At 41.3% G+C, this 14169-nt stretch overlaps 1 protein-coding gene across 2 annotated transcripts; it reads right to left on the bottom strand.

Annotated features, from left to right (window-relative positions):
- Positions 1 to 14012, bottom strand: LOC107388192 (WD repeat domain phosphoinositide-interacting protein 1). Of its 2 annotated transcripts, XM_015963609.3 has the most exons (12): positions 13581 to 14010; positions 12243 to 12325; positions 11581 to 11750; positions 11381 to 11477; positions 5205 to 5302; positions 5013 to 5105; positions 4871 to 4941; positions 4654 to 4761; positions 1216 to 1380; positions 1032 to 1139; positions 718 to 857; positions 1 to 636 (listed from the first exon to the last, which is right to left on the bottom strand). In XM_015963609.3, exons 1-12 carry the CDS (start codon positions 13658 to 13660, stop codon positions 515 to 517), a joined length of 1335 nt encoding a protein of 444 aa, XP_015819095.1. In that variant the 5' UTR covers positions 13661 to 14010; the 3' UTR covers positions 1 to 514. The 2 variants fall into 2 exon arrangements, with proteins under 2 accessions (XP_015819095.1, XP_054605031.1); XM_054749056.2 differs by lacking the exons at positions 1032 to 1139; positions 1216 to 1380 and having other exon boundaries at positions 13581 to 14012.
- Between the last annotated feature and the right edge of the window lie 157 nt (positions 14013 to 14169).

Here is a 14169-nt window from a genome sequence, read left to right as displayed (position 1 = left end):
TTAAAATCAAGAAGTACCAATATCTGTTTAATTATTAGTATTATTGAAGCAGAGTGTGACAACACGGTTGGCTTTGTGCTACTAGCCTAGCATCAAATTAAAGTGGAAAAGTCACGGGAGTTCACAAATCTTCATGAACCACCACATGTTTGGTAAAATAAAGCTGGTTGGGGTTCTCTGAGCACAATTGTTATTACAAATATCCAATGCTGTCTGGGGTGCTGCTAGCAGAAGGTGAAGTAAGGACTTTGGAGACAAGCTTTGAAAGCTGTGAAATGTTCTGTAGGTGTAGCTATTTTTTTAAAGAGTGAGCCTTCCACTCTGTTTTAGGGTATTTTTAGATGTGAAGGGGGTTAGGGCACTCAGAACACTGAAACACCAGGACGTAAACGCTGTAAGATCCGACCCAAAGTCAGCAGGAAAACTTCTGGGAGTCGGCAAATATCAGGAACATTTCTGTCCGATCTTCCTGTTTCACACAGGGAGGTTTCTTGGAAAGCAGCGGGAGACGTGATCAGTTACTCTGGTTGCCGACAGGAGGAAACTCATTCTCATCGTCCAGACAGATGGGAGCCTCTGCAAATTCGTGCTCAGGGATGACTTCGCCCTTCTGCACTCCAACGTCTTCTGAGTAGCCTGCAAGGGAAAGGAAGGAGTGATTTCAATGTGGAATCCAAGACTTCCACAAGCAGCTTCTGTAATAAAAGTCCACATTACCCATGAGCGTGGTGGAGGAGGGCGGGGTGGAAGGAAGAGCCACTGTGGCAGCATATGATTGGCCAGCTGGTTGTGGAAGCACATCCTCTTGGTTTTCTCCTTTTTTCTCTTCTTCCTGCTCCTCGTTAGACTCAAAGAGCCTGCAGGAGCAGAAAAGAGAGGCTTAATGAAGCAAAACAAACCAGCTCAGCTAGCGCCACAAACAACTTAACCTGTAACAAAATCTGTATTTCCTGTTTTACCGGTTATTAAAACTTTGAAACTTGTTTCAGGTTTTTAAAGCGTCGCTGGTAAGTTTGTCTGCTTGCACACACCTGTGTTTTTGCACAAGGACACATTCACCTCCGTCCTGTGGATCCACATTATAAATGTAAAGAAAGCCCTCTGAGGAGGCCACCAGCAGGCGAGGAAGTTTCTGGATCCTGACAGATAAAACGGGTACGATGAGGGGAAAATCTCCTCGGATGGACCTTTATTTAAAAACAAAGTATCCCTCACGTCGCCAGGGCACAGATGTTCTTTAGGCCGAACATGTTGAGCCGTACGGTGGCGAATGCTCTGTCTTGGTTCATCATGTCGGACACATGTGTGGGTAGGTACGTGCTGGCAGCGGTGAACATTTTACCCACATAGGCGGACCATGTAGGAGACTCTTTATCTTGACTGAAGGGAAAGAAGATGGCTAAAGATGAGAAATAAACATTCAAAGTAATCATAACTACAGACATGATCTTCAAGCCTTTACCTACAGTGGTGTGAAAAGCTATTTGCCCCCTTCCTGATTTCTTATTCTTTTGCATGTTTGTCACACAAAATGTTTCTGATCATCAAACACATTTAACCGTTAGTCAAAGATAACACAAGTAAACACAAAATGCAGTTTTGAAATGATGGTTTTTATTATTTAGGGAGAGAACTAAATCCAAACCTACATTGCCCTGTGTGAAAAAGTAATTGCCCCCTGAACCTAATAACTGGTTGGGCCTCCCTTAGCAGCAACAACTGCAATCAAGCGTTTGTGATAACTTGCTACGAGTCTTTCACAGCGCTCTGGAGGAATTTTGGCCCACTCATCTTTGCAGAATTGTTGTAATTCAGCTTTATTTGAGGGTTTTCTAGCATGAACCGCCTTTTTAAGGTCATGCCATAGCATCTTAATAGGATTCAGGTCAGGACTTTGACTAGGCCACTCCAACGTCTTCATTTTGTTGTTCTTCAGCCATTCAGAGCTGGATTTGCTGGTGTGTTTTGGGTCATTGTCCTGCTGCAGCACCCAAGATGGCTTCAGCTTTAGTTGACGAACAGATGGCCGGACGTTCTCCTTCAGGATGTTTTGGTAGACAGTAGAATTCATGGTTCCATCTATCACAGCAAGCCTTCCAGTTCCTGAAGCAGCAAAACGACCCCAGACCATCACACTACCACCACCATATTTTACTGTTGGTATGATGTTCTTGTCTGAAATGCTGAGTTACTTCTACGCCAGATGTAACGGGACATTTGCCTTCCAAAAAGTTCAACTTTTGTCTCATCAGTCCACAAGGTATTTTCCCAAAAGTCTCGGCAATCATCGAGATGTTTCTTAGCGAGACGAGCCCTAATGTTCAGTGGTTTGCGTGTAGGAAATCTGCCATGCAGGCCATTTTTGCCCAGTCTCTTTCTTATGGTGGAGTCGTGAACACTGACCTTAATTGAGGCAAGTGAGGCCTGCAGTTCTTTAAAAGTTGTCCTGGGGTCTTTTGTGACCTCTCGGATGAGTTGTCTCTGCGCTCTTGGGGTAATTTTGGTCAGCCGCCCACTCCTGGGAAGGTTCACCATTGTTCCATGTTGTTGCCATTTGTGGATAATGGCTCTCACTGTGGTTCGCTGGAGTCTCAAAGCTTTGGAAATGGCTTTATGACCTTTACCAGACTGATAGACCTCAATTACTTTTGTTCTCATTTGTTCTTGAATTTCTTTGGATCTTGGCATGATGTCTAGCTTTTGAGGTGCTTCTGGTCCACCTCTCTGTGTCAGGCAGCTCATGTTTAAGTGACTTCTTGATTGAAACAGGTGTGGCAGTAATCAGGCTTGGGGGTGGCTACAGAAATTGAACTCAGGTGTGAAACACCACAGTTGGGTTATTTTTTAACAAGGGGGACAATTACTTTTTCACACAGGGCAAAGTAAGTTTGGATTTTGTTCTCTCCCTAAATAATAAAAACCATCATTTCAAAAGTGCATTTTGTGTTTACTTGTGTTATCTTTGACTAACGGTTAAATGTGTTTGATGATCAGAAACATTTTGTGTGACAAACATGCAAAAGAATAAGAAATCAGGATGGGGGCCAATAGTTTTTCACACCACTGTACTTGTAGATGGTCATCTCCTGAGACGACCCGGTCCTTAGCAGCTGCGTTTAGCAGATACGTGCACTGCTACCAAACAGCGCAGGGACTACCTTTTACAGGAACATGCCCCTATGGTCAAACATTTCCATCCTTTTTATTCAAGCCAGTTTCATTAGGTTTTAATTACTTAAGCTGCTCTGCTGAGCCACAAATGAAAAGAAATGTCTCTTTTTCAACACACGTCTTGCTAAAACTAATAATTTCATCAAATCAATAGCAGTAACATCACCAGCTCGGGGCAAGGTAAGACCCAGATTTATAGAGGATCAAGCTGGGGTCAGCGTCTCCTATCACACCAAATGTAATGGAGGTGCGTCAAAAAGTTTTGACTGACAACACAAAGTACTTTACCGCAGTCAGACAAAAGCAGTCTAACAGGAAGTGATGTCATGTCTCAGTAACGGTTTTAGCTTTTGAGCTTCAGCTTGACTCATGGATGCCTTTCTGGGGGACCTCAAATGTTTTAGCAGCTATTGACGAAGAGGCTGCTTTGCAATAAGCAAATAACTGGATGTGTTTGCCTTCAACAAATACTTCTCCAGCAATAATACTGGGCCAATCCATGTCGGCATGTCCTGTCAACGGATCGTTAAATGGATTTTTGGTTAAATGTGTTTTTCCACCCACCACTTTTTTATTAGGGAAAATTAGCAAGCTTCTCAAAAGTGATAACATCTGATTTAGGCTTGAAGGCCATTTGCTATGGATGGACAGATCACTGGTGAGGCAGAAAAATGGTGCATCTGTGAAATAAAATGTGTTGGATCAATGAAAAGGGGGCGCAAAATTATAAAGTTGATTTTTATGTATTTGGTAGACGCTTTTTGCCGTAGTGACCCACAAAAGAGGATAACGGTGCAGTTACGATCAAAGATAACGATACACTTCTTAGAGAGGGAAGAACATAGTCGGGCTGTGAGAGGTAAAGCCAGAGCAGGCGTTGATGGAAGAGCTCAGAGAAAATGCAGCAGAGTTGGGAAATGGACGTCCAGGGTAGGAGATCAACTTTAACCAGTCAAAACTAAATAAACGTGAATCCTTTGTTAAAAGGAGTTCAGTAGGTTAAATATTAGAAAAAGAACAAAGTAAATGAAGTCCATTATTATTTAAAACTGAAATTTTAGAATTAGAACAACTAAAACTGCATAATCATTAATATAACCAAACTACAGAAATAACAAAAAGGGAAAAGAAACCACCTTCAGGCTATTATAATGTTATTTTTATCTTTAACAATCATTCGTTTTGCTTCTAGAACGGAATAATGTGATTCAATGTTTTGATTATCCTGGGATATTTTAGCTTAAGTCTATTTGAGTCCCTATTTGTTCCAGTAGGTCAGGTGGTTTTTATTGAAAAGGCTAAGGCTGCATGAGGATGTCATTAGGTAGGAGACGACTACAGAATAGTAATGAGCAGCGGTGGGAGATGAAAGTGATGCTATTGTGGTGCTGTTTAACATTCGGAAGCCACGTTTTTCATTTTGCAATTCATGACCAAAACAGCAACTCATACGTAAACAGGAACTAAACGACGTGAGTGTACCCGGGGCTGTGCTGCTCCAGTTTAAAGATATGGACAGTCTCAGTGTTGCTGGAGGCACACAGGAACTGAGCGTCTGCACTGAAGGACAAGGAGCTGATGCTGACATATCTGAAACACAAGCACACAAAACCTCAATGCTGGCAAAAAGAAGATGTAAAGGAAGCATAATACTCCGCAGTAACCCTAACTCAACCGCAAAAGAAGAATAAACTCTAACCTCTTCATTCCTCGCCGGAATTCAAACAACCTCTGACCCTCAGGAATGCTGAAAACTCTGATAACGGTACCCTGAACAGGTGAAGAAGTTCACACTTACTGGTAAATCACACAAACAGAATGAAGCATTAAAGTTCTTTCACCTTCTCAGATGCGCTGGCGAGTTTGGAGCCAGAGACGTTGAAGGCCAGGGCTGCGAGAGGACTGTCGTGAGCCTGGATTAGAGTCACCGTGCTCTAAACCAGGAAAACACTGTGTTTTGCAGGTGCAGCAACACTTTAAGCTCTGTATTCTCATGCCAGCAGCCATGAGTTTTCCCCTGACGAGTGTCTCACCAGGTTGTTGGCGTCGTAGACCGTGATCTCTCCGATGGTGGCGCTGCCGGGATAGGCAAGGTAGGAGTTTCCATGGTTGACAGACAGTGCACACAGACCTAAACACAATCACAAAGAACCATTTGTAATGTATTTTACATCAACTGGATCAAATTCAACATAAGTTTTCCTGTCTAAGATGTGATGGTTTAGTTCTTGTTATGTCTAAGTGATGTAACGAGTCGTTGGTTACATCTTAAGTAATGAAAATGTGAGATTCCACAGGAAACATGAAATCAATTTGATGGATCTTTGAGTATTAATTTAAGCAGAAGATCGGAACTTTTTATTGCAGGGATTAGATAACACTTCGTATTAACCCAGAGACGAGAGAGAGAGAGAGAGAGAGAGAGAGAGAGAGAGAGAGAGAGAGAGAGAGAGAGAGAGAGAGAGAGAGAGAGAGAGAGAGAGAGAGAGAGAGAGAGAGAGAGAGAGAGAGAGAGAGAGAGAGAGAGAGAGAGAGAGAGAGAGAGAGAGAGAGAGAGAGAGAGAGAGAGAGAGAGAGAGAGAGAGAGAGAGAGAGAGAGAGAGAGAGAGAGAGAGAGAGAGAGAGAGAGAGAGAGAGAAGTTTAAGAAGATTTATTTCTAAACAATTTAAACAAGACTAACTTTAAACACTATGTGTATGATGTACACATAGTGGAGTAAGAGTGAGGATGGTTTGTGTGTGAAAAATGTTCAGAACTACCAAATCCAGAGAGACTATTAGTTCTGAGTGGGAGTGAAAGGGTGTTTCGCTCTAAGCTTTGGTTTGGAGATTATAACCAGGTGTGCACATAAGTCGTCCGCAGGTGTGCATGCGCTGTCAAAATAAACAATGCGCACCTGAAAAAAAGCTGCAACACGCATTTGCGCACCTAAGACTTTGTGGAGGAAGGAAGACATTTCTGGAGCATTTTAAAGATGTCCAAGAAGCAAGCTCCATTAAGTAATTATTTTGGTGTCCCTCCGCCTCCAAAACAACGTCAGACTGAGTCGGAACCGCAAAAGAAAAGAGTATTCGCGGAGAAGTGGCTGCAGGAGGTCAGCTGGCTTCAAACCAATGATGAACGCACAGAGATTTGGTGCAGAGCCGTGAAAATCCCACAAAAACAGCGCCTTTTACATAAGCACTAAAAACTTCAATCGTCCAGCGTTTGATAAACATACTAACAGCAGAGAACATCAGAAAGTTGTTCGGGAAGTCAATAATGAAGCTGAACGCAGTCAGGACCATGATGAGGGTGATGAGAGTCTGTAGAAATAAAAACGGCATTCATGCCATTTAAAAAACGCCAGTGCTCTGAAAGAGTCATTTTGTTAAGTGCTTTAAAATTTATTTTATTTGATTTTTGTTATCACAAAAGCAGCTGTTTATACATTGTGTTTTACATTCAGACAATTCAGTCATGTTATTTGAAAATTAGAAGGTTTAAGTTAAGCTGGCAATATGTACCTGTTGTGCTTGTTGTTTTCAGACAAAATTAAAATATGTTGCATTGTCAATGCGTTACTCTGTTTTGTTCCTATTGTGAGTTGAGTTAAGAATTAAGTGCATTAAAAAATGTGAGGACCAAGCAGCAACCATAGGATCTCCCCTGAGTGCCAACCCAAAAATATTATGTGCACCCCTGATTATAACACACATTGAGACGCCTCTGTCGGTCTGCGTACCCCAACGGAAGTCCCCGTTTAGATCCGGAATGTCGGGGGTCCAACTTTAGACCCTCTTGGAACCGACGCCTGTAGATATGCAGCGGTTGCCAACCCTCACAGTCTTGAGATACTCCCAGGTCACGACAGTTTTATTGGCATCAGCGAGACCCTGAAGGGGTCGTGAGGTTCAGCTTTTATTCTGAAGGAACCGTTGCAGCAGGTGGAACATGCAACAGATTTAATCCAGCTTGTCGTTAGGTTCTTTCGGCTTTAAGGGGAAAGTTACGGATTGGCCACTCCGATAACTTCTCTAGAACGCTTTGAACTGAAGTTAAGATGACGTGGGGCATAGTTTTATAATTTGGATGTTTTGATTTACTGTCGAATCAGAATTTGCCAACAAAAGGGGATTATACAAGCACCAACAAAACCACGCCTCGCATCAGATCTGGAAGGTTCTGATTGGATCAGAAAAAGGAAATGTGTCATGTGACTTAGCATTACGTGTGATCATCAGTCTAGTGTAAATATTTAAAGTTATATTACTTATTATCATAGGATTATAATATCAAGTAATTAATATTCTCATTTCACAGATTGATTGAACATTAGGCTTCACATGATTATTTGGACTAACAGACGTTATTTAATTATTATTATTTAATAAAGTTCTTGGTCTTCTTTCTTCTTTCTTGTGCTGTCCGAGGAAGCAACAATTTAGATAAGCGCACAAAGCATGGGTGGCCTTGGCCCATATCTTGCAGATTGGGCTTGTGTTAGAAACTTATGGTTTTGCTTGGGCAGAGCAAATAGAGCAGGGCCTTTTGGTCAGAAATGGACAATTCATCACGCTACAGTGACAATCATTCATTTATCCTCCTCAGCTTATCCAAGGCCAGGTCACAGAGATAAAAGGTCCAGGAGGTCCTGACTTCTTTCTCCATAGCAACACTCCGGCTCTACATGGGGATCGAAATCTTGACCAGACCTCATGATCATAGCTGAGGGAAAGTAGATGGACCAGTAAGTGCATTTCCATTCAAATCAGCACCTAGATCACCACTACGGGTAAATTGTCTTGCTTCCATGTTAGAAGAAGACATTTTTTCTACACTGTTGGTATAGACATTGCAATTTATTTTTAACTGTAAAACCTACTAAAGACTTTTTCATTAAAGCTGTGCACTTATCACCTGTTTCTTAGAGTGGACACCTGACTGCATGGACCATCACGTACGTGAGGCTGTGTAAAGGCATGTCTGAGGTGGTTCTGTGCAGTACTGGAGCTCCGCAGGGTACGGTGCTCTCACGCTTTCTCTTCGCCTTCTACACCTCGGACTTCACCTACAACACCAGCAGCTGTCACCTCCAGAGTGATGACTCGGCCATTGTTGGCTGTGTGTCTGGGGGGAATGACCTGGAGTACAGGTCAGTCATCATGGAATTTGTGGACTAGTGTGAGCGTAACCACCAGTAAGATAGAGGAAATGGTGAATGAATTCCTGAGAAATAGTCCAGCTCACTCACCAGTAAACATCCATCCATCACTGATGCAAAGAAAGCTTTCTACACTGACAAAATTCTCAGCTCTACTGACTCTCAGAAACTATTTTCAACATTCAAAACTCTGCTCTACCCTCCGTCTCCACCTCCTACCAACAATCTATCAGCTGACACCTTTGCCTCATTCTTCACTGACAAAGTGGAAGCTATAAGCAAACAGTTTACTCAACTGGCCACTCCTGAAAATTCGCTACCACAAACTCCTTCTAGCCCAACCATCTCAGCCCCTACTACTTCATTTTCCTCTTTTTCCCCTCTCACTGAGAACTGTGTGTCCAAGCTTCTCACATGCAGCCGCCCTACTACATGCCCACTCGACCCCATTGCGACTAAGCTGCTCCAAGCTATTGCTCCTACAGTAGCCGCAGCAGTCACACATGTGATCAAAGCTTCACTGACATCCGGTACATTTCCCACCTCTCTCAAGCATGCTCAGGTTAAACCGCTGCTAAAAATCAATCAGTCAAATTTATTTCCAAACCGCTTTGTGGAAAAGCATGATCTGTTGGCAAATTGCCAGTATGGGTTTAGAAATAACAGATCAACAGTTTTGGCATTGATGGATTTAATGGAAGAAATAACTGAATGTATGGATAACAAGAAGTATGCACTTGGAGTTTTTCTAGATCTAAAAAAAGCATTTGATACTGTTGACCACAAAATTTTAATAATCAAACTGGAGAAATATGGGTTTAGGGGTGTGGTATTGGATTGGATAAAAATCTATGTGATGAATCGACAGCAATATGTACAAATAAATGAGTTTAAATCTACATTGATGGATATTGAATGTGGAGTACCTCAAGGATCAGTATTGGGACCAAAATTGTTTATAATGTATATAAATGATATTTGTAAAGTATCGAAGATCCTAAAGTTTGTAATTTTTGCAGATGATACCAATATACTTTGTTCAAGTGGGGAATTTCAACAGGTTGTGGAGGTGATCACACAGGAGTTAAAGATATTAAAGACGTGGTTTGATAGAAACAAATTGTCCTTAAATTTAAATAAAACAAAATTTATGTTATTCTGAAACCATAAGAAAGATATTAACATTGAAATTTGTGTTGATAATGTATATCTAGAAAGGGTTAATACCATAAAAATTCTTGGTGTGATCATTGATCATAAGGCCTGTTGGAAATCACACATCACTTATGTGAGGGGAAAGTTAGCACGGGGCATTGCTGTCTTGGGGAAAGTGAAACATTTTCTGGATAGGAAAACATTATATATGTTATATTGTGCTTTCACATTACCATACATGAGTTATTGTGTAGAAGTTTGGGGAAACACATATAAAAGTAATATTCAGACTATAATCATAATGCAGAAAAGGGCTATTAGACTAATAAATCAGGAGGGGTATAGGGCTCACACAAACGCACTCTTTATTAAGACGCAAGCTTTAAAATTCCAGGACCTGGTCAAGTTTAAAACTGTGCAAATAATATATAAGGTAAGGAAAGGGATGCTCCCAATTCAAATAAGTAAATGGTTCTTAGAAAGAGAAGGGAGGTATAATTTTAGAGGGAAGTGGAATTTAAAAGTACAAAGAGTAAGAACAACATTGAAAAGGATGTCTATTTCAATAGCGGGCGTTAAATTCTGGAATGAGTTAACAGAAGAAATAAAGGATAGTAGTAATGTAAACCAGTTTAAAATAAAACTCAAAAAAGAAATGTTAAATAAGTATAAGACTGAAGAAAATGCAATTAACCCAGGACGGCATGCAAACTGATGTTTAATCTCTTCTACAAATTAGAAAATCTAAATATAGTTCTAGTTGAACATGAGAATTTAATTTATTTATTATTATTGCTTTTTTTTTTTTTTTTTTTGGTTTTTTTTTTTGAAGGCATTGTAACTGTTTTGTTGTTTACATTTTGATGATGAGGATGTAAACCTGAGGGGGTAGGGCTAAATAAGTATACACTTCTCCCTACTCCTTTTCAAACAATTGCGTGGAATGATTTTTATGAAATGTTGGTGAATGTATATGTTTGAAATAAAGTGAACTGAACTGAACTGAACTTTTCAAACAAAGTGTGATTCAAAGTGCTTTACAAAATGACCCCAGATTCCCATAACAGGTTAAAAACATTAACAAACATATGCAAGCACACACACACACACACACACACACACACACACACACACACACACACACACACACACACACACACACACACACACACACACACACACACACACACACACACACACAGACTCCAAATCATGTGGAGAACTACAGACCTATCTCTCTCCTCCTTTTTCTGTCCAAAATCATTGAAAGGGTGGCTTTCAAGCAGATCACAGAATACCTCTCACAAAACTGTCTGCTTGACCCTTACCGATCTGGGTTCAAAAAGGGCCACTCCACTGAAACTACTCTGTTAGCAGTGACTGAATCCTTAAAAGAAGCTAGAGCGACTGCCAAATCCTCAGTGCTTATCCTGCTTGACTTCTCGGCTGCCTTTGACACTGTCAACCATGGCTTCCATTTGTCCACACTCTCTAGCTCTCTTCTATTTTTATAATTTTTTTTGATTACTGAAGGTTACGGTAATAGCCTTGTGTATCTTCCTGTATTCGTTTTTCCTAATCTTTAAACGTTTGTGCTGCCTTAACAGGGAATTTCCCCACTGTGGGATCAATAAAGTCTATTCTATTGTTTTCTATTCTAGTTTGCTGTGGTGGCCATTTTCAAAGAGCTTGACTCTGTATGTCGTAAATGTTCCTCCATTGAAGACTTTTGGGGTGTTTATACAAATTTACACAATTTCTAATTTAAGAAACTCAAACGGACTCTTGGATCAAAAGAACGTGTTTTGCATTTACAAACATCTGTGACCCTGACTTGCAGCAACCTGTTTAGTCAACATCTGTTTCACACAGTAAAATGTTCCCTTTTCCCAGCAGCGGCTGTACCATACCCGACAGGTTGACGGGCGTGTTCAGCAGGGTCTTGAGCAGCTTCATGTCCCTGATGTTGTGGATGTAGATCGACTCCTCCAGGCACACCACAAGCCGCTGACGCCGGCGCAAGAGGAGACCGAAACAGATGAGGAAATCAGCACAACACGTGAAACAAGAGAGGCTTACATGTAGGGACGGGTCAGTGTCCAGTTCTCACCTGCCTGTTGAGCTTGACAGAGAGGATGTTGTTGGAGTAGCTGTAGTTACAAATCTCTGTTCCCTTCTTAAAGTGGTAGACGTTCATTCGTCTGGGCATGGAGAGACTGACCACCACTACCAGACTGCTGGAGAACAACCGCTCCACTATATAAACATCTGGACACTCCACTGACAGAGACAATAAAATAGAATAAAGCAGTGGGTGATAATGTTTTTGCCTGTTTGTAGGCAAAATCCCTCTTAAACCAAACCAAGCATGGCTTTAACGCAGCCTATTTTTCAGAGGCTGAGTTATGAAGGTTTTGCAGAACCTCTCAGGGTGCTTGCAACATAAGCGGTACATGAAATCTATTCCTTCTAGGATTTCTAGACCTTTGATGACACTCAGATTTTATAATTCTGATTTAATTCCTCTTGTCTGTACGTTGGTTGACTGGTGTAAAAATGAGTGTGACCTTTCCACAATTGTTTTTGAACCGACACACTTCTTTAAGCCAAAAGAAAAATACAAACTTCGCATTATTCTCAGAATGACTTCAAAAGTGCTGCTGAAAATTACAAAACAGATAGTTTATTTGGTGATACTCAGTCTACACACAGAGGGTGAGTCTACTTATATATATTGTTAGTGAAAACCCTTAAGAGCAGCATCTGTCATACCTCCTTCATGGATACGGTCCAGTTTGTCCACAGATGTGACAGAAAAGAGCCGGTAGCCAGTCTTAGTGCCCACAGAGAGAGATCTACAATAAAAACACACACACAGCCATACTCTTATTATCACAGGTTAAAGGTTAAAAAGATGCTTTTTGTGATTACATTTACAGCTCAGATTCAGCTAGTGTACTAAAAAATACCCTAAGTTATGCAGTAAACATACTTTACATATAGTTCCTTTTATCGACATTTACCATGTAGTTTCTACAGAATTCCAGCTTTTGTATAAAAGAGGAAATGATTTGTTTTATGTTTTACTTCTTGTTCACACAAAAAATATTTTCATTTCCTTGAAAAAGTCTGCAGAGAGATGAGAAATGAGTGATTGGAACTTTTCTGCCATGCAGCTAAAGGAGGTACATGCTCTGGATCTGCCTGGTAGTGCATTGGGAACCCTGAAATGATCCCTACGCAGGAGAAAATATTTTGACAAGCATTTTACCTTAAAGCGACTCTTACAGTACTGTGCAAAAGTTTTAAGTAGGTGTGAAAAATGCTCCATTCAAAAATGGAAGTGTTAATCATTTAATTTCATCAATAAAAAAAAAGCTGTGAATAAACAAAAGTTACAAATGAAATCAATATTTGGTGTGAGCACCCTCTGCCTTCAAAGCAGAATCAGTGTTTCTAGGTACACATGAACACAAGTGTTGAAGGAACCGAGCTGGGTTGTTACAGACATCTTGGAGACACAACCACAGATCTACTGTAGATGTAGGCTTCCTCACATCCTTCTGTCTCTTTATGTGATCCCAGATGCTCCATGATGCTGAGGTCAGGGCTCTGTGGGGGCCCGACCATCACTTCCAGAACTTCTGGTTCTTCTTTATGCTGAAGACAGTTTGACTAGATGTATTAGGGATCACTCGCTTAGCATTTTGTAAATTGAAAATAATAATAATAATAAATAAACAATAATTTATGTTTTTGAAATCATTCTTTGTTTTCTGCATTTTTTCACATCTGACTAAAACTTATGCACAGTACTGTAAACGGTATGAGTAAATCAGAAATGACTTCTTCCATACTTTGTATTTTGCTGTGATTTACTACAACAAATGCAGTTATTTTGCCTGCTGATATGCAACAGGCCCTAGAGATTAACCCGATGGCCTAATTTTGTTCTAGATCATTTTTAAGTTTTACTTCTCCAGTCAGATGGTTGTGGTTTAATGCTCTAAAGCTCAGAGTTTCTGTACGAGTCGAAAACAAAAGCAGATTTGGTGTTTTTATATAAGAGTGAGAGTCGCCGGGCCCGGCCCCGGCCCGGAGGTCGCTTACGTGGTGTCCTGGTTAAACGAGGCGCAGATGAAGCTGCCTCGCTGCACTCCGGGTGCCTCCGACACGTCCTCGGACTCCATCCGAGCCGCCTAGATCGCCGTCCTCTCCTTGACCAAGGGTGGAGGCCTCTGACTCAGGTCGATCCCTGCCGGAGCCCGCTTCTCCTCCTCTAACCCCCCTCCCCTGACTCCTCCAAACGCCACGCTCGCACTCTTCAGGGAGGAGGAATGTCCGGGCAGGCAGGATCAGTCAACACACACCATCAGCTTGCGGGCGAGCTAACCGAACAAGACTAAACAAAAGTTAACCTCTCCTTAATGAGCTGTTTTACTTGCGTAAGTCGATAATATTGTTATTATCATGTTATAAACTTCCAACATTACACTGCAAAACAAAAACAGCTGATGGGAGGTTGCGTCATTCTGAGCGACATACCGATTGGCTAACGAAAATAAGTAGGACCCGCCTCTACTGCATTTCCACTGGGCAGTCTGTTCAAAGCCCGTCACCGATTGGATGAAATGACTAATATAAAACCAACCCCGCCTACATAAAAGAGATTGAGCGCTGATTGGTCAGTTGTACATTA

This window comes from Nothobranchius furzeri, chromosome 16, assembly GCF_043380555.1.
Source record: "Nothobranchius furzeri strain GRZ-AD chromosome 16, NfurGRZ-RIMD1, whole genome shotgun sequence".
Classification (NCBI taxonomy): Eukaryota; Metazoa; Chordata; class Actinopteri; order Cyprinodontiformes; family Nothobranchiidae; genus Nothobranchius; species Nothobranchius furzeri.
The sequence above is the reverse complement of the archived record's forward strand: the minus strand, read 5'-3'. Positions and strand labels throughout refer to the sequence as shown.

Coding starts and splice junctions, on each gene's coding strand:
- LOC107388192 (XM_015963609.3), bottom strand. CDS start 13,660: ATGGAGTCCGAGGACGTGTCGGAGGCACCCGGAGTGCAGCGAGGCAGC. Junction 1,140..1,215: donor AACATCTGTGCCCTGGCGAC/GTGAGGGATACT, acceptor TTTATCTGTCAG/GATCCAGAAACTTCCTCGCC. Junction 858..1,031: donor GTCCTTGTGCAAAAACACAG/GTGTGTGCAAGC, acceptor CTGCTCCTGCAG/GCTCTTTGAGTCTAACGAGG.